The 26,161-nt window shown below is 30.8% G+C and overlaps 1 protein-coding gene across 4 annotated transcripts in view; it reads right to left on the reverse strand.

The window, feature by feature from the left end:
- Positions 1 to 4,310: 4,310 nt before the first annotated feature.
- The window catches only part of LOC118184672 (phosphoserine phosphatase-like), a 75,261-nt gene continuing 53,410 nt past the window's right edge, over positions 4,311 to 26,161 (reverse strand). For all 4 annotated transcript variants that reach the window (XM_085817671.1, XM_035354378.2, XM_035354377.2 and 1 more), the window contains exons 4-6: positions 25,329 to 25,474; positions 9,724 to 9,872; positions 4,311 to 9,361 (exon numbers count right to left, since the gene is read on the reverse strand). In XM_085817671.1, coding sequence (XP_085673797.1) covers positions 9,251 to 9,361; positions 9,724 to 9,872; positions 25,329 to 25,474 — 406 coding nt within the window. In that variant the 3' untranslated portion in view covers positions 4,311 to 9,250. The remainder of the gene's footprint in view (positions 9,362 to 9,723; positions 9,873 to 25,328; positions 25,475 to 26,161) is intronic.

Raw genomic sequence — 26,161 nt, forward strand, 5'->3', positions numbered from 1 at the left:
TGTTCAGTTAGTGATAGCCAAAACAAGAGTTGCACCACTAAAAACCATATCACTTCCCCGATTGGAACTTTGTGGAGCATTACTGTTGACTAAATTAATGGATTTCACCTGTAGGGCTTTAAATACTCCTATATCGCAAGTTTATTTTCATACTGATTCCACTATTGTATTAGCCTGGATAAGATCTCATGCAAGCCGATGGAAGACCTTCGTCGCCAACAGAGTAGCAAAAATCCAGACTTTATCCTCTCCTGTCCAGTGGCATCATGTGAGTGGAAATGCTAATCCTGCTGATCTTGCAACCCGTGGTGTGTCATCATCTGCACTGGTTACTTCATTGTGGTTACGTGGTCCAGATTTATTGTATAATTTATTTCCTTTTCAGCAAGCATTATCTGCACCACTACTGGATGATTCTGTGCCAGAGCAAAGATGTGCTTTACAGTCTACAACTGCTGCCAGTCACTTGACAGACGCTCATGATTTATTTTATAAATATTCCTTTCTCACTAAACTTAAACGTGTTGTAGCATTGTGTCTGAGGTTTGTAAATAACTGTAAAAATTCAGAAGATCAGGTAAGTGGATTTCTAAAAACAAGTGAATTAACTAAAGCTATGCATGTGTTAATTAAATTAATGCAATATGTTGAATTTAAGAATGAAATTAACACTTTAGGCAGAAATCAATCATTATCTGGTACAAGCAAAATTTTATCTTTGAATCCATTTTTAGATAATTTAGGTATTCTCAGGGTGGGCGGTCGCTTGCGACATGCAAACCTTGCATATGGTTTTAGGCATCCAATTTTGCTTCCAAAGAAGCACATTTTAACTCATCTCATTGTTAGACATTACCATGAAAGACTTTTGCATGCAGATCCACAACTTATGCAATCTTGCATTCAAGAACAATATTGGATCATAAATGGTAGAGCTGTTATCAGAGATTTAGTTAGGAAATGTATAAAGTGTTGCAAAATTAGAGCATCTGTCACTAATCAATTGATGAGCGATTTGCCGTCTAGTCGCGTTTCGCCTGCTCCTGCGTTTTTGCGCTGTGGAGTGGATTACGCAGGTCCTTTTCAAATTAAAGCAAATAAGGGTCGAGGCTCTAGGTCATTCAAGGCATATATAGCTCTATTTGTTTGTTTTACAACAAGAGCTATTCACCCAGAATTAGTGACTGATCTTTCAGCAGATGCTTTTATTGCAGCTCTTAAGAGGTTCATTTCCCGCAGAGGCAAAAGCAGTGATATATATAGCGATTGTGGTTCCAATTTTGTTGGAGCAAAACGCAAACTGATGGAATTTGAAAGGCTTGCTAGGTCTGCAACTTATAACCAAAATGTTAGCAGATATTTGGTTGATAATGGCATTAAATGGCATCTAAACGTTCCAGGTGCGCCACATATGGGTGGACTCTGGGAAGCTGGCATAAAATCAACAAAATACCATTTAAAACGAGTAGTTGGTGAGGCGAGATTGACATATGAAGAATTTGAAACATTTCTCACACAAATAGAAGCTTGTCTTAATTCGCGACCTTTAACAAGTTTGTCTAATGATCCAAATGACTTGTCAGCATTAACGCCTGGTCATTTTCTTATTGGTAGATCATTAACAAGCATTCCTGAACCAAATTACATTGAAGTTTCCCATCTCACTAGATGGCAACATATTCAAAAAATGGTTCAACAATTTTGGAAACGTTGGCACAAAGAATATCTGTGTCGATTACAACAAAGACCAAAATGGCTTTTGCCAACTAAAAATCTTCAAGTTAATGATCTGTGTCTCATAAAGGAGGATAACTTACCTCCAACTAAATGGAAAATAGGTAGAATTATTCAGTTACATCCTGGTCTTGATAGTGTTGTTAGGGTTGTGACTATTAAGACTTCAGATGGCATGGTTAAAAGAAATATTACAAAATTGTGTCCATTACCAATTTGAGTTTTAATTCATGTATTATAAATTAAGTATTATATCATAATTTTAATATTGTATTGTGTTTTAAATTTACTGAATTTTAACCACTAAATGTTGAAATAGTATTTCAAGGTGGGCGGCATGTTCGCGCCTTATGTAAATTTTGATTTTGTTCCCTGCAAGAGGGCGCCTGCGAGCGCCGAACTACTTGTATATCTATTGTACGAACTTGTTCTTCACACAGTCTAATAAACGCAGTAACGAACGTTTGAGTCTACTTTCCATCCGCTAACACACAGAACCGATAACACCTTGATAAAGGTATTTTACCAAAGGAGACAATTTAAACTTCTGGAATTTTGACAGATTACTCGTATAGCTCTTCTCAGTGTCAGAGAGCCCAATCAGTAGTTACATTTTAAATTACAAAGAACGTTAAAGTAATGCAAAGCACATCTAAAGAGCAAAGCTCATGCGGAGATAATCTCAGTACTCAGAAGTCGACTATGAAATCACAATACTGAGAACTGAAGCTTTCTCTGATCTTATATAGTTTTACTGCAGCCGCCGAGAAGTCTCTAGTACCTTCCATATCTCCAAATTACTCCAAGGCATATATGTTTGTTATATAAAGAGGACGGATACGGTTGCAGTTACATATAGGGATCAATTACAGTACCAATTACAGTAATACAGGGACAGCACCAAATTGTCACCGGATGGTCGCCAAGTTTGGGAACTTCTGGCGATTTCTCGCCAAATTTGGAGACAAAAATTAGTTGCCAAAACGATTACCAGTTTGTCGATATCTCGCCAATTTAGCGAGATAGCAGTTTACCTCAGTGTTAAATAGACTTGCCCCTGTAATGCTACATTTTCGACACAACTTCTTCAGTGTTTTCATGTTACATTATACAAAACATGCTACAATTTCGTATCTAATTTCACTAAAATTATTTACGTATATACAAAATTCGTAACACTATAAATGAATCGAACATCATTTCTTGCGAAATTTTCATCTCTGAATGAACTGAATTTGCCATTTTGTCTGCATTCGGTTTGACTTCTAAATGAGAGTAAATATTTTCACACTTGAAATTTGCTTTAAGCAAGAACAAGAACAGCTTATCTACCGAAAATTCAGATGCTTGTACTCGTCTTAACCCATTTATCTCTAGCGCCAGACTTGACTAAACTGACCTCACAAGTTTAGCATCAGGGGGAGCCATTAATATCGAAGAGAAAAATAAAGTTCATTCAATTAACGTTTGTTGTTGTTGTTGTTGTTGCTAATGCTCACTTGTCTAATCAATAGTCAGCCCAATCCCACAAAATACCTCATGGCAAGGAGCGCAAGATTACGCCTATCGTTGGCAACAGCTTTGAGCACCTTACAAGTGACAGTGCTCAGTTGCGCCCCCCATTTTTGATGGAGAGCACCCACGGAATCGAGATCTAGGAAACCCAGGGTCCAAGGATCTCCCACCCTTCTTCTACCACTAACCTCTCAAGAGGGCTTTCAGCTTGCCACATTTTTAGAGCAGCAGGAACACTACACATTTACAAACATTCATGCCTTCTCTGGGATTCGAACCTGGGCTTTTCGACACGACAGTCAGCGATGCTAACCATTGTACAGCTTGGGCAGCATTACGTTTATTTTTATAATAATTATAATTAGAATTTCGATATTTATTTTTAAAGTATAAGTTTAAAGTATTATTTATAATTATTTTCTAAATTAAATTTATCTTACTATTTACCATAAAGATTGTTTTAAAATGAAAATACCACTGACGCTTTTAATTTCATGTCAATTTTCAAATCATCGTGAAAGATTTTTCACTACTTTTCTGTTATCGCAACCAGATTCAGAAATGCATGTATGTAAGTATGGTATGCACCTATGTATACATGTGAGTGTGTGCATGCATGTAGGTAACACACACACACACACACACACACATACATACATGGACACATGTAACGTTCATTAATGCCTTCATACATCATTCATTAAGCAAATTATACTTAAATATTCTCACACATCTGAGTACTATTAAAAAGAACTTACACTAAAGATGTCATCATTACTCATTATTTCCACAATCTGGCCTCAAAAAAAATTATAAAATCATCAATATTAAATTATAAAACCATCTTATTGATTTGGAATCTAAAATGTATCCTGCATGATTTATGTAAGAATTAAACAATTTGTTAATTCAGTCTCAGTTTTTGCTTCTTGTTGAATATGGATTTCTAGACAAATTATAATATAGTGTTTCTTTTTGAATCAATTATAAAAAAAAAATATCAAGGCTATAACAAGTATAACAGAAATTCATGCAATATCCAATAAATTTACAAGAGACAGTTTTTACATGAAAACAACAAACAACTTTATTTTGTCACAAACAATAACAGTTCCAAAAATACATAGTTTATAACTTTGAATTAGTCAAAATACTGTTGTACAATTCTAAAACAAGAGAGTACACTAAAAACCAAATATATATAAAGTAATAAATTAAAATAAATTTAAAAATCTGAAAACCTTTTTCCACTCTTGGTAAAAAAAAATGCAATTTAATAATACCTATTGCAATAATCTGCAAGTTAAATGCAAATTCCATTACCTTTCCTGACTTTATGCACAAAAATATGCATTCTGCCTAAAACTCCCCCCTTCCCCGAAAAAAAAAAGAAAAAAATTAAAAAAGACAAAATATGCAATCTCTCTTAAAGATCCTCCCCCCCCCAAAAAAAGACTGGAAAAAAAAAAAGAAGGGGGACAAATACATACATATTAGTAAGTGAATTAAAACAAATTTTTGCATTTGCTCAAATTTAATTCAAAGGTAATTACAACAAACACCTTTTTTTTTAATTATAAAAGTAACATTTAACAATAAAACAAAGGACAGTATAACAAAAAGGTATTTAAGACTTTAAACACTTAAAAATAACAAAATGTATCAATACCAGTTGTAAAAGTGTGGTACAAAATAAAGTAGCTTTTTAATAGGAAAACAAAATGCAGAAGTGCATGGTACAGTTTAATCAAGTAATATAACCAGTTCCAGAAAGAATATTCTTCCTATAAATTTGAAAACTATGATAATATGGATTGAAAATAATTTAGTATACAGTTCTAAATTTATTATAATATGCATGAATAGATATATTTTATTTGATGCACTTAGTAATTGCATTATTAAAAAAAAGTATTTTTCCATTAAAGTATATTATGAAAATCTTATTTAGATAGTTTACTTTTTAAAATACTAGAATTTAAAGGGGAAAATAAAACTTCTTCTACAAAAATTTCAAATTTTGCTCTTAATAGCTGAATCAGAGTTTATATCATTATTAAAAGATACTTTCTATGGTAAACATTTTGCACAGGAAGTTGTATGTTAATAACTGCAGAATACATATATAATCCATATATTTAATTCAGCAAAAAACAGCTTAAATTTCTTCATAGTATAAAAGAAATCCTCATCTATAAAATACATAAACCAATTAATTTCCTAGTTTATCATTATCAACCAGAAATGTTCAAAACTGCTAAAACAAACTAACATTGAAAATGTATCAAATTATTTGACATTATTTGAAAACATCATCCTCTGAAGAAATATCTTTTATAATTCCCATATAATTTAAACTGAAGAATAAAAACAAATGATATATAAAATATATATATTTGCATCAATATGAACTGATTAAAGAAAAGAAGTACAAAATGCAGAATATTTGGTGGAAGAGAAGACAAAATATAAACATTCAAAATATAAGAAGCAAAATGTCAGTGTCACTTAAATTTTCAAAAAAACAATATTCCTATTTATTTTCTATCAATAAGTCTTCATACTTCTAACTGTAAAAAATCTTACAACTTATTTATATATTTTAAATCTAATTAGAAATAACTGTCAATCTATAATCATTCATAGTATCAATTTGTCAATTACTATGTTTGACACAGATACATTTTCATAACTGTCTAAAATTCTGCCTTAGAACAAATAAACATAAGAATCCATTCAATCACAATTATGGAATTTTTCATAAAATAATGAAACTTTTCAACACAATTAAATGAAATTAATATCATGTTGCCAGAAAGAAAGAGTTCAAGCCATGAAAGATGTAAAACCTAAATTTTTAATATAACTAAAATATATATTTGCAGTGCATTTTATATGAAATATTAACTTATATTTTGATAAAAAATTTGCAAAGACTATTACAATAAAAATAAATAATTTTGCACCAATATAAGAGATTTATCTGTCCTCACACTTATTTTCTTATTTCTATCATGAAATTTTCAGATATAAATGGATATAAAAAGACTATTTTAGAAGAATTAATATTCATTACATTATTAATAATAGATAAGTTACACTTTAATCCAGAATTTTGAAGAAAGTTAAATAAGGTATGAAAATAGTTGAAAGTGTTATTCAATTTATAAGCTACATATATCAATAAGGCTTAAAACTTATTCCACAAACTACTTAATTTTATTTATTTATTTATTTATTTATTTATTTGCAAATTGACCTAGTATTTCAGATCTGCACTACTAAGTGTATTGGTTTCACCATAGGATGGAAGCCTGGTCGGTGGTGAACGAACAAACTACTAAGCATATATATGTCAGCAGTATTTAAAATTTTTTAATTAATACCAAGTAAAATATGGTTAATAAATTACTTTTTATGTGCCCATAATAATACATTTGTTAACTTTCTTGCTCTTAAATTAATTATTCTATTTTTTAAAAAATTACCCTTCCACTCAAACAAAATATATGCCTGCAGAACTAGAATCATCAAATGGCTAATGAAGGTCACAAATATTTTCATGTACACTTAATTTTACTAAAATGAAAGTTTTGGTCTTGAGAGCATATAATTCACACTCTTAAAAAAAAAAAGAAAAGAAAAGAAAAGAAAAAGAAAACTTACTTTAGCAAATATTTCAAATATTCTAGAATTAATTATAAAACCATTTGATGATTCTAATACATATTTACCAAAACATGAAACAGATTAATCATTCATTTGTATGTTACCAAACAATTAAAAATGAAATCATTAGTTTCATATGAAAACAATACAGAAAATTAAATCTGTGACACTAGTATAAAATAGATACTATTTTAAACAAAAGAGAAACCTGTATTTTCATGCCAAAATATAAAATATATTTCATTCTAAGCATAAGAGTTATAAACATGAATTGACTATCTTTATTCACAGTTAAGCTCTAAACTGATCTAACGTAATCATTACAACTGATTGCAACAGAACTTTCCACCAGCATTCTTTAGAAATTCCGTCCTTTAGAAATCATGACTTAGTTGTAGTACAACAAAAGCTCAACTATCCAGACAGCTCAGAAAATGCTGAATTTCGGATACATGAAAATTCTGGATAGTTAAGTATATAAAAAAACAGGATTTTAGGATAAATAAGACAAGAAAACAGTAGAATTAAAAAATGGCCCAAACAGAATATTTTACCCGATTTTGCTAAAGCAATCAACATGTTAAACCAAATGATTTTGTTGCATTGTCACACTTACACATTATCAGCACTACATCACACTGTTTGGTAACAATGTACATGTGTTTAATAGTATTTCAAACTTTATAATATTGTTACAAATCTCTCAGTTAGTATATTTTTTAGTGGCTTAAAACTAAAATATTCTCGTTACTTAAACTTTCCAGTTAGTTGAATGCCCTTATAGTCAAGCTTTCACTGTATATAAATTTTCTGATTATTTTTTGACATATGCAATAATGCATGCAGGAAATGAACATTAACAGCAACTTCAATTTTTTAACTTCAATCTAACATACACACAGATTCCAATCACTATTTATATTTTATTATTTCTTCATTTTCTTCACATTAATACAGCTGCACATTTAGTCATCACTCCTCAACACAAATCTGTTTTGTTTTTATGATTGGTACTAACTCATATATTCAAATCTGTCAATTTAAGAATTTCTTAATGAAAAAAAAAAAAATTACTACAGTTCTCTTAATTTTTCAGTTCATTACTCTTTAAAAAAAATACACAACTAGGTAATGATTTAAAAAAATACCAAATACAAAATAAATGCATGAGACTTTTCTTACTCTACAAAACAAAATTCAAAATATTTAAGACCAACATAAATAAACAAAGGTTTTTTAGGAAATGTTGCACAAACTGAAAATATAGTATTTTATGTGTTCCCAAAATGTAATATTAATTGCTATTCAGAAAGTAACACATTTTACAGTTTGAAACATTTAAGATCTTATGTTAATAGCAAAGTTTTCAGAAAATATAAAGCAGAGAATGCATAGCTGTATTATACCTGAAAAATTTAGACCATAGTACCTATATTTACAGCTCATACTAGTTTGGAATCAAATTTTCACATTTTAAATGGGGGAAAAGCACAAAGCAATTGCTTTAATTCCATTAATTAAGCTACATCTTAAGAAACAGAGGTACATTTATTTAATAACAAGATTAGTAAAAATAACCTTGTTAAAAAGCAAAATATCCTAGAGTTAAATCTTTTATTATTATTATTATTATTATTATTATTATTACATGCCATGACGGGACAGTTCTTGAACGTAGATATACTTTCTATAAAAATTATTATAAATCCTCTTACATCACACGTATACTGCATATGTTTCTCTTTAATACATAAGTTACACACAATAATTGCACATAATATATTGCTAAAATCAGCTTTTCAACAATCAAAACTAAGGATTAAATACTTCAAGCAAAATAGATTACATATTTCTAGTTCCTAGTAATTTCCTAGTGAAAAACATAATGCATGAAAGTTTGTGATCTAAATTTTAAAATTAAATTAAAAGCTTTAAAATTTCATAAATTTTACAATGCATTTTCAATTTATTAAAATGTATTAAAAGTCATGGAAAAGGTTACAAGTTGAAACAAATTTTACAATATATAAAAATGTGGGAGCTATTTATAATAATATACTAATGGAACGCATAGAGGAAAATGTTAAAAATTATGAATGGTTAAACATTCTTCATTGAATTTGATAAAATTACTTCAAGTTCATAATTTAAATACATGTAAATGTGCAGCAATTTTCTTTAAATCAAGTACTTTCACATAAAAATATACAAAAATAATTTTTAAATAACATGAATTATTTTTAGTATAAACAATTTTAGCTCTTTTACTTTTTACATTATTTACATTTTTTATTTCAATGCAGCATACACTTTTTTGTAGCTTTTAAGGCATTCAGTTCCTACGAAGTTCAGCTGTAAGTTCATGAAAATTCATCACAAACCACTTAGATCCTTGTCTCACTTTTTCACGAATTTGATTTCCTCCAAAACCAATAAAAGCATCCTAAAAAAGCATAAACCACAATTTAAAAAATTACATATCAATACCCATTACAACCAGCAATTCTACTTTCAGATGAGAGATTAGTTAATAAACAGAAGTGACAAACAAAAACTTTCATGATAACACTCAATGCATAATTTGTACTGATTGTAAAAGAGAAAGGATTTTCATGCTTAAAACTATGTTAGTGGCAATGTGAATAATTTATTAAAGGGGATTTTCAATCATGTAAAATTACATGATACTAATATATATTAATATAGTTTAAGCACATCAAATGTTTTAGAAAAATTATTCTGAACTTCCTTTGATTTTCAACATAAAAGAGACATTTAGTTTTTAAATATCCATGAAAAACTTACAGCAGGCGGACATGCAGCTAAATCAGTGGCACCATCCCCAATCATTATAAGCCTTCTATATCCATATCTGTGTTTCAGATATCCACAAACTTCAGCTTTGCCTTCTTGATGAGAAGTTGGTTCAGCTTCATCAAATCCTGCATATTCTCCTAGACAAAAATATTTACAGCAAATTATATACTTGTAAATTATTAAATGAATATATGAAAAATAAAAAGAAAAAATGCAAAATTATTAATTATTAAACTCGAACATATAATTTAATTATTAAACTCGAACCTCAATTTTCTAATGCTTAATTTTAGCCACTGGTATGTATACTATAAGCATGCATTTTGTAAAAATAGCTGAGATAGCCATTTAAAACATTTCCTTCATATCCTTCTTATATTTATAGATGAGTTAATTACAACTAGTTTATTAGTCTTTTGTTATTATTTTTGTAAATGTTTTTATATGTTGGTGCAATTTAACTGTGATATGACAGGCCGTTTTTGGAAAAAGATTATACGAAAGACCTGTGTTACAGCAGAAGATGCCTGCTCACAATCCCAAAGACCATCCGTACAGTTTGCTAATGCAAGAGGGATTTTACTATGCCATTTAGCGATCTGGTTGGAAACATGGAAAATGAAAAGGCCATGTTAAAGTACTTAGTAACATTTCTGATTAAAAATAATTTTAGGTTACTCTAAATTCTGTTACATGATAACAGATTCACAATAGAAATCAGATTATAGGTTTCCCACTGCATGTCTAATGTTTGTTGATGAAATAAATTTAATGGAAAATAACATAATTTGTGTATCTTTTGTGCAAACATTTTATACAATACTTTTTCCTTATAATTTTGTAATTAGATTTTTGTTCAGGATTTGATTTCTTAATTTTATTTATATTCATATTTTTCATTTGTTTAAAGTAATATTAAATTTTCAACCACCTAGCGGTACCTTTATTTATACCATGTTAGATATTTTAATTCCAAATTTTATTTAAAGTTTTAGCTGCCATTGATCCATATCATTTTACTATCTTCACTTGAACCTTTCATAACATATATAGAGAGAGACCACAATAGGTGAAAAATACTTAAGTAAACATTATCAATGCCATAAAAATTACTGCAATTTTGTTCATCAAAATATAATTCAGAATTGCAGTTCTGGTGATAAAGTTGTAAATTATTTATTAAATTATCAATTACTTGATAAAGTTAATCCTTTTGGCTGCTCCTTGATAAAGGAACAAAAGGGATTTATTTATTTATTTATTATTGTTTTGTTTTACATTATAATTTACATTTAGTTCCAGTATTAATTTCCATATTTATGCTTCACAGTATTTATTTCATTCATTATAGATAACTAACCACTTCAAATAGTTTAACATTCAAACTTACTCTATTTTTATGCATAAATTTCCTATTTTTACTTTTTTATTTACTTTATTTTTATGCAAAAATTAAAATAAAATTATTTATATTATAAATTAAATAAATTTATGCATAAATTAAATAAATTTGTAACATCCCCTAATATGTTTCATTTAAAAAATAACCTCTTAATTTGTAATAGGCTTTTTTTATTTTAAATATTTTTCTTCCTCTCTTAAAAATTAAAAAATGCCTACAATTAATTTTCCTGATATGGATAATTCCTAAATGAAAATTATTCGTATATCACATATATAATGATGATGACATAGAAACTTGCATTACAGAACAAAATAAAATATCAATAATGTATCTTGCTCAATTTTTAATATTAGTCAATCATACTAATATTATTGGAGCACTCTACATTAGTGGAAAATCTTAACTATGCTGTGAAAGCACTCTTTCTTTTCTAAAATCTTCTCTCTGACTGTAAAGATGTGAAACTTACACTTTACAATTTAAAATAATAGGTTTGCCTGTCTCAATATTTAGTCACTGTGCTACGTTTTAAAAACTTTTTTTAACACAATAAATTTTATTAAAAACTTCCAACACAGTAAGTATTCAGATAATTTATTGCACTTATATACATGTTCTACAAGATGTGTTAAAACCAAAAAGGTTTGTAATGTTTATGGCTGCTGTTTAGTATTAACTAATATTAAGATATTAAAAGAAATGCATGAAATAGCATCATATAAAACAGCGTACTTCCTATTATAGGGTAACAGCATCTTTCAACCATTCAGCATCACACTGAATATAGAGCATTTGAAGGCATTCGTTAGATTTCTCATAAATTCACCCTGTCACTCTCTATATCAAGATTGTTGTATAGTATAACATCGTCAGGAAATTCAAGCAATCCAAAATGATAAGGATGGCTGCAATTATGGCAGATTACAGGCCATACTAGCAATGCTTTCAAGAATGTTAGGAGCACCTGTGCATTCTGATGAATGTTACATGAAAGTTACTAAATAATAATTGTTTTGCCTTTCAAAAAGAAATAACCTATAAACCTTTTCTGTGGATTTTTGGAGCAAAGTATATTATATATGTGTCTGTAAGATATAAAATATGAAAGACAAGAACTAACGAAATTACTGGGTGAGTGAGTGAGATTATGGCAAAACCTCAAGCACTATCTGCCTAAGGGAAGGGATGCCTTCGTGGAGGACTTTCTAAGGGAAACTGGCTCATATACACATTACACATGGGGAAAACCACGAAAACGCCCATGCAGCCAGCCCGTTCGTGGGATTCGAACCTTGGGCCGAGCTTACCAGTGTTCAACGACTTTACCACTCGGCCGCTAGTGGGCCCCATGAAATTACTGAATCAATTGACAACAGACCTTTAAATTCCTAAATTTAATTCATATATAACCCCTTCAAAGAATCTGTGCTGCGCCATTTTGACATCGTTAATCTCCTGCAGTAATAATCCACATTGCTGTAAACTCTTGCCCAATTGCTGTTTAGTATTACAATAAAGGATCGAGCATATAAATAATTCCAGCTAGTTAATATGCATCACTTTTCCCCCCCTGCAGCTTCTTAAGCATGTAATTAACCACTCAGTATTGTAATAACAATGCAATTCGCACCACACAATTTTATATTTCAGTATTGTACAGTCCAAGATCTGGAATTTATGGCCCTTTAAAATTCTGGATTTTGGAAATTTCTGAATTTTAGATCATCTGTTTAAATCTACTGAGATGATATGTACAAATTATACAATTAAAAATATTTTGCATTAATATTATTTTAAAACAGAAGTATTTTGCACACAGAAAGATGTTTTTTGATAGTGGTTGTGGGTTTTTTCACACAGAACACAAAACAGAACAGTAGTTAAAAAAACAACTGAAATAATAAATTTATGAATATTGTTTTGTGCTGCGATGAGAAGCTGCATAAAATTCACAAGATGAATACAAATATAAAACTAGGTAAAATCTGAATACATATAAATATTTAATATAATTTCAAATTAAATAATAAAAATCAGTCCCTCCTAAATATTCAAACAAATTAAAATTCATTTTTTCCCAATTAAACAATCAAGACTTAATCAGGACCATTAAAGTACTTCACTCAAAGATTGCTGAAAAAAGGACATCCTACCAAAATGTGCTGCACCAACAACACAGCACACCAATTGGAAAACACAGGTTCACTTTCGGCTTTTAACAAGCAATAGTGCATTCCTTGAAAGTGGCAAATTAACATGACCTTCTCTTTTTGATTGTTTGTCATCCAATATTTCATCCTAGGTATTACACTTATCAGTTTATAGCTTATTTGCACGTCTACATAATTGCCAAAGAAACAAGCCATCTAGAGAATTCAACAGTGGACTTTGCCAAGATGTTTCCCAAATCATTCTCTTTTATTCCAACATGTCCATGAACCCAACAGTAAAGAATTTGGAAAAAACTCCTTAAGTTTTGATTTAGTCATAGAACTTCTCTAACTACAAAATTCTGGGTATCAAAGAAACTTCCTAAGCATTTTAGTGCACTAAATGAGCCACTATAGATTACAAACCTTTTCTGGCATAGCTTAGAAGTAGGTGTAAGAACATAATATACTCCAGCAATAAATATGGACCAAACGTCATGCAGTCGTCTGCTCTTCACATAGTTTTCAATGACAAACAAAGCACCTACATGACAAGCTGCTTTTGAACCATCATTACACATTGAAATGTAACTGCTGTATTTATGACTGTGCTCAAGGAAAAGATGCCTATATATTACCTCGTTAGTGTTTTCCTTATCAAGATAGCAAAAAACATATATAAGCTGAATTTCTAGATTATCCCAAGACAAAATATCAAAATGCTTTGCTGCTTGGGCCCTAACGTTGGACAAGTATTTTTCAATCAGTGGCTAGGCTCTTGCAGAAAACAGAAGTACACAAAGAGCAAATAATAAATTATAACAGCCATCAAGAATATAGAGATGACTAGGATGGTCAGGTAATGACAAATTAAATTAGTGACGGAGAGACACTTCCTCTCGTTTCAACTGAAGCGATGGTTCTGAGCTATAAACATACAAGCTCTGAGGCTCTGGAGATCTTCAGAATGCTCCAGAACAAATCTCTACAGCCTGATGATGAACAAGATTCACTTTTAATGGAATAGAAGATTGTGCATATCTATTAAACAAATGAGCCATAGTCCACTCTAGAATGGATGAGTGTCCTATGAAACAAAGTAACAGTCCATGCTCTGCACCTAAGAAGTATTTGCCAAGATTTCAAGAAAATTAAGAGTTCTAAAACATTACTATTATTCTTATGCTGATAAATGAGAAGCAACCAACAAATGACTCTGGAACCAAAAACTTATGTGAGAAGGAAAAGGTCTTGTATACTAACCTTTGGAAGTAAACTATCACATACTTTTACAGAAAATGAAGAAAATGAATACTTTTACAGAAATTGATATAAAATCGGAGTCTCGTTTTATTTTTTCTTATCGATTTTTTTTAATTGGAATTTTATTTTTAATTTTTGATGTAGAAATTTCATTAATATTACCAGTACCATTTAAATCTTTGAGGCAAACAGAGAACAGTTTGATGTCTCTAAGAAAAGTGATATCCCTGATGCTGTGATCTCAGACACTACAACAACTGAAGTTTTCACTGTCAAATACCAGAAACTCATGATTTCCAACTGCTTAGCTTGATTATTTGCCATAGCAAATTCCTGCAATATGACAGGCCATTTTTGGAAAAAGATTATACGAAAGACCTATGTTACAGCAGAAGATGCCTACTCACAATCACAAAGACTGTCTCATTCTCGTACAGTTTGCTAATGCAAGAGAGATTTTCAAAATCAAGCCCCTCCTCATGTATCATTCAGAAATTCTACAATCCTTCAAGAAATGCAAGGTAGAAAAGAATCAGTTATTATGTGAAGACCTGATAGCAAGCTTGAATCACTTGTAGCTTGTTTTCAAGCGGACAATTAAGAGCCATCAGCCTACCAGTAAAGAAATACCTTTCAGAAGAGAATGTGTCACTAAAATCTTACTGGTTAAAATCTTGGATAAAAGGTCTGTTTATGAAAATGAGTCCCAGTTGTCAGTGAAACTGTTATCCTTACGAAAGATATGACACTGGAGGTGATTAAAAAAATTCAAAAGTTGGTGGTCAGGAGTTGACCACTGACAAGATGAAGGATCTGCATCATGAGCAAAAGCAAGATATTATGAAGACCTCATTTGAGAAGAAGGAGAAAATGATGGAGAAATCCCTCAGCAAATGAAATTAGGAAGATATATAAAAGATAGAAAAGACTGCATATTTTAAAAGAAAAGCACTACCCAAATATGACTATACCAGTGTGAGTGATGAATTTGTTTAATAAAAATTTTCCATTTCTGTAAAATCTTCAAAAATACACTAAAGCAATTGTCAATGGATAGGTTCGTTAGTTACATCATGCAAAAAGAAAAAAGAATTCAATAAGCAAACAGACAGCAGCAAATCTATTAGCCAGTCATGATTCTTTCAAAAGTTTAATTTTTTTATGCATTTTTTCTTTATACTATGAATTAAACATTTTTATAAGAATAATTTTGTGTTGTGAAAGGAATTGTTCAAAATTTGCTTTGATATGTGAGTGCTTTGATTATAAGCATGTTTCTCGAACAAACTATGATTTTACACCAAAGCTTCACTGCACAAAGAATTGTAAATTAATCCACTACTAAGATAAGGTTACATGCAAATAGAAAATCGTAAACATTCTGAAAAATTCATTTTTCACAGACTGTTTCCAATGGCCACAGTTCATCAATTGCCACTAATAATGCTTCAATATCAATGACAGCTTTTTTTTTTTTTTTTTTTTTTTTTTTTTTCTTTTTTTTCCAGTTAATGGAAAATTGGAAATAGTAAGCAGAGTGAGTATTTTACAATGAAAAACAGTTATATTGACACAGTTCCAGTACGAAAAACCAGTTAGATCATTAACTGTTTATTTTTCATGTATTCACAGAATTAATTGGTAATTGTTTGTTTCTTGTACATTCACAGATTGGTAACCATTTATTTCTCGCCAATGTAGAAATGTGCAAAATTCACTTTCTCACCAGACTGTTTCAAAAGACAAATATCGGAAAAAAACTGTACACCAGCCCACTATTTTATTTTTTGTTTCTCATGTACATATATTATACATTAATATTGCATAGATGATGGTAGTCATATTTCTAAAATTCTCCAAATTTCATAAAAGAATGCTTCATAAGACACAGTTAAAATAAACATTTAAATTAAACTTTAAAACATTTGAAAATGTTAAAAACCATAAATTTCAAGACGGAAGCCCAATTTTAAAATTTGTCTAAAGGTAATGAAATGGGATTTAAATCATAAAAAACTTGAAATCTACTTAGGGCTTCTTTTCTTGGATACTGTAAAAAGAGTAAAATATTAATACAGTCCACTCCCAATTAACCGAGAAAACACCAGGGATGATATCCATGATTAATACAAAATCACAGTTAATCCAAAGGAAGTTAAAGAGATAAGGAAAAATAACCAATATTGCAATTAACATAAAAATACTATTAACATTTTTCCTGTATTTTGGATTTAATACAGAGAATAATTTCATTCGATGATGTAACTTAAATCAGAGTTTTTAAAAAGAGAAGCATTTGGATCCCAGAGGTGAATGATGGTGATGTTCAAGAATTAATGCAAAAATTTGACCAGGAGCTGACAACTGTTAAATTTATGCATCTGTATCATGAGCAGCAGCAATAGGTTATGCGGCAGATTTCATCTAACGAAGGAGAGAATATAGAGAAACCCCTAACTTCAAATGAAATTACAAATGTTTACAAACTGCGGGGAAAAGTGCAGAATTTCAATGAAAAGCATCATCTGAATAAGTCTGTAGCACTGCAAAAGATGAATTTCACCATAATACATACCAGAAGAATAAACATCATTAGAAATAAAGAATCAGAAAGTAAATCATAAATAGTATTAAATAACAATACTTATGAAAGAACTTAAACAATATTACTGAATTCAAACTTATGTAAAACTTGTAGGTTGGAACATTTTATTTTTTACTGTATAATGTCTATATACTCAGATTAAATCTTTAACTTACATACTATTGCAGATGACAGTATCACCCAATATGTCATCATTTGTTATCATTTCTGTAACCTTATGTTCTTTCCCTTTTTTTCTTGCATTTTGCACACAGACAATTTTGTTTTATGTTGATAGTTTGCAATAGTAAATTTCTGTTATTTCATAATAAACTAACTATTCTTAGATAGGGCCTGATTAATCCCAATCTGGTTATGAAAAGTGTACTTCAGATTTCTGCTTACCATGCAAAATTTCAACTTAGGTTATAAGGAAATAAGTCAATTTGACTCATTTAAAAGTTTATAATTAAAATTCAGGCCCGGTAAAACCTGCAAAAACTGTATTTTTACATTAAACCGCTTGGTGTGTTTTTTTTTTATTTTTTTTTTTTTTTTTTAATACCTGCAACCAAGGCATAAAAAAAAAATTTAACAAAAAGACATATGTACATTTGATTCAAAGCAAGAACAAAGTATTCTGCTTTTAACATTCATAGAAGCCTGAATATTTTCAAGCCTAAAAGAGGCTAAAAGCCTAAAAGAGGCTTGAAAATATTCAGGCTTCTATGAATTACCCAATACATGATATTAACATCAAAGTGCTGATCTTGTATGTAATATTACAAAAGTGCATATAAAATTGCCACAGATGAACAATCCTCCTTTCATTGATAATTCAAAAATTAGTATGTCTACAAAGAAAACTCAATGCTTCAGACAGGCAGTTTAAAAAAAAATACTCAAAGATAAAAAAAAAAAAATTAAAAGTCAAAGGGAGAGAAATTGTTGATAAAGAAAATATTTTCACCTTTTTTTTACCAAATTACTACAAGTCAGCATGAAAAAAAAAGAGAGGGAAAATAAATTAGTAACATTATCAACTTCTTAATTTATAATAAAAGATAACAGAATAGGCCAGTGGTACTCAAACTTTATAGCAGGGTAAAAAATAAATGCAAATGTAAAAAGCTAAATGATAACAGATGTACAAATGACCATACAAATGGGAAAAACAAATCGCATTCTAGACCACAGTGTTGACCCTTAATTATATACAATCAATTCAGATAGTTTCGGATTTTTATCCACCTTGAAACTCTATAAAAATTTTTCACTGTTTGCAACCTTCCCAATTTGAATACCACTGGATTAGGCTATTGGCATAAAATTCATAATATACTATTTTTAGCACAGAAAGTTAAAATTTATCATGTGTAGTAAAAAAAAACTCATATCGTAAAGAACATTCAAAATTATATGAAATTTGTCAGCTAATATACATACCAGCAAGAAGGAAATAAACAATTCACTTAAAAAAATAATAACTTCATATAAGAACACTGACACTGAATAAAAAGTCTTGGATAATATTTTCAAGTATATCTAACTGTAATTTTAAGCTGTATTCGCAATTCATTAGCAGCAATTAGGATTCTGAGAGTTATGATTACGAACAGCCAATGATTTACACAACTCATGATATCTTGCATATATCTCTAGCTCATGAGTGGCTAGGCATTAAAATACAGGAACAACTATTCAGAATACAAATTATATACAGCAAACTATTTAACTGCAGAAACCTTTTCAGTGACAGGATACAGTAAGATGTTTGCAAACATATTAGATCAGCCTTGTGAAAATGAATTATCAGTAATGATGTCAGAAGCACAATTTCTCTAAAATATTGGTAAAAGTTTACAATCGGCGCCCCTTGACATTTTTGGTGATTTTGATGCCAAAAATAACATGAAGAAGTAATGTTTCCAAGATATGTTGCAGAAACAACAAAAGTACTCATCTTATTTGTTCTTGGTGTATGTCATCGTCAGTGTTAGTTGATTGCAGCACATACAGTTATTTTATGCAATTAATATAATCCCAAAACAGATTCTTCTCTTCTTGATCCGGTACTGGCAACACCACATAAATTCCGCAAAGTAGGAATTAAAAATGTCGGCCAATGACTGCTGAAGACACAACTTGAGAAACTCCCACTTAATTTGGCTCCACACACCCTCAATGGTGTTGGTACGGGTACCAGCTTTGGGGTCTTTGTAAGTCAGAGAGTGATTCACTGCTAAACGCTGGAAGACCTGATTACCGAGGCAATCATAGGATTCCAGTAGTTTGAGATTATCGTGATTTCAGGTGAAATTTTTAGAGACCTCACCTCCAACAAAATATCTTACGTCCAATCTTCCACAACTTCAAAAAAACACTTTCCACTCCTTGCCATTGAACATCCACTTCCCATTCACCCTTCTACTCCTATTACACTTACTTTTGCCAAACTTACTCTCATCATTTTTCACAACCACACCTGGACTGTCAATTGTTTCATTTTTTTTTAACACATAAATCCATGCACACTCTTCTACAAAAATTCCTCCAGTCAACCACAGTTTTATATGAACAGACATTCACCTCATTCATAATCAGATTTGTACCAGTTTTATATATCCACAAAAATACCAATCATACTCATCTTGCTTTCTTCAAATCATGTACCCTTCCTTACAGACCTCTTACAATGATAAGCATTTGCATCTTTCTTATGGCAGAATGACTCATCTGATAGATCCTTATGCTTTACCAGACACATTTCATTCATACAAATTGGACATTCATACCAAGACATTCATACAAATTGGACATTCATACCAAGACATTCATACAAATTGGACATTTATACCATGGCACATTCATAGCTTCATTCATACACCAAGCAATAATAGTTTTCTTACACTTTCACTTTAAATCATAAAAAATACAAGTATTAATCTTACCAGACATACTTCTTTGTAGAAATGATGCAACAATGATTAATTGAAGAAAGCAGCTAATGAAAACCAATGGTCAATTAACGTTAGTTAAAATTTGGCACGTAGCAACAAAAAAAAAAAAAAAAAAAACGAAAAAAATTGGTTGCCACAACATTGGGGAAACAGAGTAAATTCTGGATTACCAGAAAACCAGTATCAGCATCAATATTTGTTACCAATCTAAGAGGCACCCTTTTTAACACTAAAAACAAAATATCAATGGTTATGGTTCACTTCATTCCTAATTGCAGTCCTAACAGAATTGTACCACAAACATTTTATTAATTTAATTCGCAATTCTCATGTTTTCCAGGTTCACACAGTAATTTGTCAGACTGTAAACATAGCACTGAGATTCAAGCCCATTTCACCTAAAGATATAGCTCTGTAACTGTCACTCACAATCCATGTCATTCTAGAATTCCATAGCCATCACTAATAAAAAATCTTATCCACACTGACTGTAAATCAACTGTAAATGATATTTGCTGTTATAGTGGTTTCGTTTTAAAACATGTAAAAAAACAAAATCATTATTTGAGTCTTTCTACTATTTCACTTTGTTGTTCAGTTCTGTCAATTTTTACGTTCGGTTTAGAGAGAAAGTTCAGAGAGAGATCTGGAAGAAGGCGGGAGAAGACAGCACAAGCAAACTTTCTGTTAGTCATGTGAGTAACATTGTATGTTTCCACTTTGTTTGGCGCTGTTGATATAAGATTGACCTCTGGCATAAACTTCAATGACCTGGATGCGCATTCATTGTAGAATATTACTTTAAAACAAATTCATCTATCTATAAAAATTGGTACTCTTCTGTTACCATGATTACATTCAGAAATGTATGCACATATGGATGGATGGATGGATGGATGTGCTTATGTATGCATGTGTGTATACGGAAAATCCCATCGACCATAAGAGATGGCGCCAATCGGGCCAAACCAAAAAAAAACCATTTATTAAATACAAGAAATAATTTCCTATTCTTATTTTTCTTTCAAATTTGTTATACAGTACAAAGTCCGTAATCCGGACTTGTCAGGACTTCGGCGATTCCGGATTATAGATCATCAATTTAAATCTGGTAAGATGGCATGCAGAAATTATGCAATTAAAAATATGAAACCGTAATTTATGAAATAAAGAGCAATTATGATCTAAAGGGTATCAAAATTTACAAAAAAAAGCTTAATATTTATTTGTTTACTTTATTAAACATTTCTTTCAATGTAAGTTGTTTAAGTTGCTTCGTTTTTTTCCTGCAATACTTTCTCTTTAATTCTATAAACAGACACAATTTCTTGTTCAGTTACGTTCCATTGTTCAAGTCCTGTAATTGCTGTGTTGAGAATACCAACTAACTTTTTTCGTTTTCAATAACCTCTCTGTCACTTTCTTCACTATCGAAAGCGGTATTTTCTAGACCTAGAACCATACTACAGATTTCGCCGTCCATTAATCTTCATCGTACTAACCATGAAATATGGTAGATGGCCATAAATTATGCCAAGCATTTTTTAACGTACTCGGAGACACATTCTCCGCAATCTTGTGATACTCCACACAGCAGATTTTATGCTAAAAAATTTCAAAAAGTCTTGAATAGTCTTGCCATTGTTCAAGAAATTTAACATAGATTTTCAAAATGCTACTTTATATTTGCATTTCAGCACGAGCACTATTCCCATATCCATAGGCTGAATGATAGACATACAATTTGGAGGGAAGAATAATACGGATACATTATCTTTCACTAAAACTTTAAGTGAAGTAGGCGCCGAACAGTTGTCAACAATCAGGACTATTTTTGAGTCATCAGGTAAACCAACCGAATTCAAATGTTGCTGAACCTCGGGTATAAAATTATTTTTAAACCAATCATTCATCAATGCTTGTGTCATCCATGCTCTTTTATTTGCGCAATATATGACAGGAAAAATTGTTACACCTTTAAATGCTCGAGGTCGTGCATGTCTTCCGATTATGAAAAGTTTGCACTTGTGCATTCCTGCAGCATTTGCACATGCTAAAATTGTTAGTCTCGCTTTGGAATCTTTGACACCAGTTGGAGCCTTTTCTGTAGAGGTTGCCAAGGTATTTCATGGTACATATTGCCAGAAAAGCAGTTTCATCAACGTTTTAAATTTGTTTTGGATATAATTGTTCACTAGTAATGAGTTCAATGAATTCATCTGCAAACTGTTCAGCAGCTTCAGTATCAGCTGAAGCTTTTTCACCTGAAATTTTTAATTTTCTCTCATACCATGGAGATTTTTAAATTTGGTTAACCTGTCGAATATGTGCACTCAGTGTTCAAGTTCACTTCTTCATGAAATATTTTGGCTTGAGCCATTAGCATTGGACGCCCTCGCTGCAAAGCTGTCTGACCCATTCAATCATCACTTTGTCATGATCCTCACTTTTAGCATAATGAACCCCTTTTCTGTTATTCATTGCAAGTGGGGTAAAATCCATAAAAAATTCAAAAAGTTCCTTTTTCTTTTTGTCACATACTAAATAGTTGAATTTCCAATGTCATACTTTTCGCATAATTTTGAGACAGATATGCCTTTATCCATTTTTAGCAGCAATTCCACTTTTTGTTTGATGGACATCGAAACATGCTTTCGCTTTGTAGATCCTTTGGCAGCTCCAGAATTGGAAATACTTTTTGACATAATCGAAAGTTCAAGTTTAATTTTTATAAAATTGCTCTAGCAGTCTGCAAAAAATAATAAACTGGATCCAATTAGAAGATTAAGGAACAGCACAATCTGCAACATTAACTGAAATGCCTTAGAATCAGTAAAGATAATTTTAGCCTAGCTTATACCATCCATTATACATTAAACGTGCATGCGTAAAGCATACAAAAAAAAAAAAAAATGTGGCTTTGCGGTCTGGATTATAGATCATTATGGATAATGGACGTCCAGATTACGGACTTTGTACTGTATTATCATTCATTTACATTTAATTTTTCATTAAAAATTTCCATTATTTTTTATTAAGGAGATACTGTAAGAGCAATTATTTCTGCTAGGTTTTAATTTTAGCAAGAAAATGTAAGTCTCACAAAAAACTTTTTTTCGCCTCAAATAATAATAAAAAATCAGAAATTTTCAGTTCGCGAAAATTGCAGCCTTGATTACGCCAAATCCAAGCGTGTTTGAACAAGACTTTTCCATTTTTTGTGAAAAATAACGTAGTTTGCCATCTTTTCTTTAATAGGCAAAAATGGTCGACAGGATTTTCTGTAAGTACCATAAGTGTATGTATGTAAATATGCATGCACATATATGGGCACATATATACATACACACATGCATACATACATATGTTTCTGAATAGAATTGAATGTCCCTGAAAATAGACAAGTACCGAAAAATCTTTAACAGCTGCAAAAGCGCACCCAATTGAATGATAAAGTCAAATACAGTCAAAAGTCGTTAATCCGGACTCGGCGATTCCGGATTATCGATTTTTCCGGATTATAGATCATCAGTTTAAATCTGGTAAAATGGCATGCAGAAATTATAAAATTAAAAATATGAGACCGTAATTTACGAAATAAAGAACAATTATGATCTAAAGGGTATCAAAATTTACAAAAAAAAAAAAAAAAAAAAAAAAAGCTTAATATTTATTTGTTTACTTTATTAAACATTTCTTTCAATGTAAGTTGTTTAAGTTGCTTCGTTTTTTATGTGATAATACATTCTCTTTAATTCCATAAACAGACATAATTTCTTGTTCAGTTACAAAGTTCCGCTGTTCAAGTCCTTTAATTGCTGTGTCAAGAATACCGACTAATTTGTCAATCGAAATTTTTTCGTTTTCAATAACCTCTGTTACTTTCTTCGCTATCGGAAGCGAATTATAATGACGAGGCATTTGATTTAAATCATATCAAAGACAGAGTACATCGAGAGGGAATACCACATTTAGTAAGCAATTATAAGCCAAATAAAATAAAAACATCTGCTCTTAAGATAAGGATAGTGTTGACGGATCAACTTCCAATTCATTGCGGTCCACCGCATTAAAGATAAACAAAGTTTAGATAAACAAACGTTAAAGTTTAGATAAACAAAGGATATGCCTTTATCCATTTTTTGCAGCAATTCCACTTTTTGTTTAATGGACTCCGACAGATACTTTCGCTTTGTATATCCTTTACATATTAGTAAATATATATCGGAAATTCTATTTGAAATAATCGAAAGTTCAAGCTTACTTTTATAAAATTGCTCTAACAGTCTGCAAAATTTAATAAGCCGGATCCAATTCGAAGATTAAGGAACAATGCAATCTGCAACATTAACTGAAATAGATAATTAGATAATTTTAACTTAGCTTATCCCGTCCGTTATACATTAAACGCGCATTCGTAAACGTATTTTGCGCACGCGCACACGCAAATTCGCAGCCGTAAAGATCGACGCATGCGCAGAAAGTTTGTAGCTTGGAGGTCCGGATTATAGATCATTCCGGATTATGGGTGTCCGAATTAACGACTTTTGACTGTAATAGAAATACTATATTCAAATAACAATTTTGTTTCATATCTATTTTAAAATGAATGGACCTTGTTTATCAGCTGTTTTGAACACAGTACTAAATAACTTTAGCACGACAATTCACATTATTTTCTGTTATACACTGATAGAAGACCAAACTGAACACCTATGAATAAAGTGATTATCAGGTCTTATTTTTAGCATAGTTGTCCCTAGGATGACCAATAGAGAACTTCCAATTATATCATCAAGACCCATTAATTATGAAAACTACCATCATTAGAATAAATTGCGCATATGCTAAGAATACATATTAATGTACTGAACGCTGTATTGAATGCTTTATTTTTTATTGCTTTCATCTAACCTGAAGTTAATTTGCAATTGCAATTGTTTACCATTCCTCTTATATTCATCCTATTCACCACTGATTTGATAGGTTCTATCATAAATTCCTCATGGATGATATCTTGTCTTTCTTGGTGTCTAACTATGATCATTAAAAAGAAAAATGTATGACAGTTTGGCAAAATATGTTAAAACAAACTATTTATTGACTAAATTTAGTTCTAGAAATTTAGCTAGAAGGTATACAATGAGTAATGTTAAATTCCTTACAAAAATCAACTATAAATAAAAAAAATATATACAGATATTCCATTACAAAGAATTAATTACACATACCATTAAAATAGAATTTCAAGCTATTGGCAAAAACATTCTTAAGAGGTATATCTAATTTCTTTGCAACTGGCTCAATAATTGCTCGAAAACCTCCAGACACTAAATATACAGGTATGCCTCTATCATGAAGTTCTGTTATCAGCTCTCTGGAAAGGAACAACAAAATGCATAAAAAACCTGAAATATACTAAATGACTTGTACTTTTCTTTTAACATATACTTATGGAAGTGAAATCCCAACACCAAGAAAAAAAACTATTTAGAAGAATGATATGTAGGAAAAGCATTTCTTTGGGTAACATTTATTTGATCAATGTTTCAAAATCACAGGTTAAAGTATGCACAAGAAGAGCCATTTCAAATGTGAAAAGATGATACATTAATAATTAATAACCATTATAGTTGCTATGATGTTGAACACAAGTATGCAGATGCATATGTATCATACAGGTATATGTCATTTTGTGGGATGGAGTTTCATGGTAATTGCACTTGGTCAATGAAATCACCAATGATCTATGCTGGTTGTGAATAAATTTAGCATCCAATCATGTCCCATGTGGGCTCGGGAGAAAAATCAGGTGATCTTACCAAGACAACATGTCATTACACTGAAGAGTATCTTGGGTGATAGAAGTGGCATGGGGACGAGCATTATCTTTTCGAAAACAGCCCCCTGAAATGTTGTTCATGAATGGCAGGACAACTGGTGCAATCAGCAGTCTAATGCACAAATATGCTGTTAAAGTAAGGAGGATAATGAATAGAGGGCTCCTGTTGTCATAGGAAATTACTCCCCATTTGCAGATGGCAGTGATTTAGAGTTAGTGGTA

The sequence above is a fragment of the Stegodyphus dumicola genome, chromosome 5 (assembly GCF_044657685.1).
Source record: "Stegodyphus dumicola isolate Sdum_Otavi_A_Nest chromosome 5, ASM4465768v1".
Taxonomy (NCBI): Eukaryota; Metazoa; Arthropoda; class Arachnida; order Araneae; family Eresidae; genus Stegodyphus; species Stegodyphus dumicola.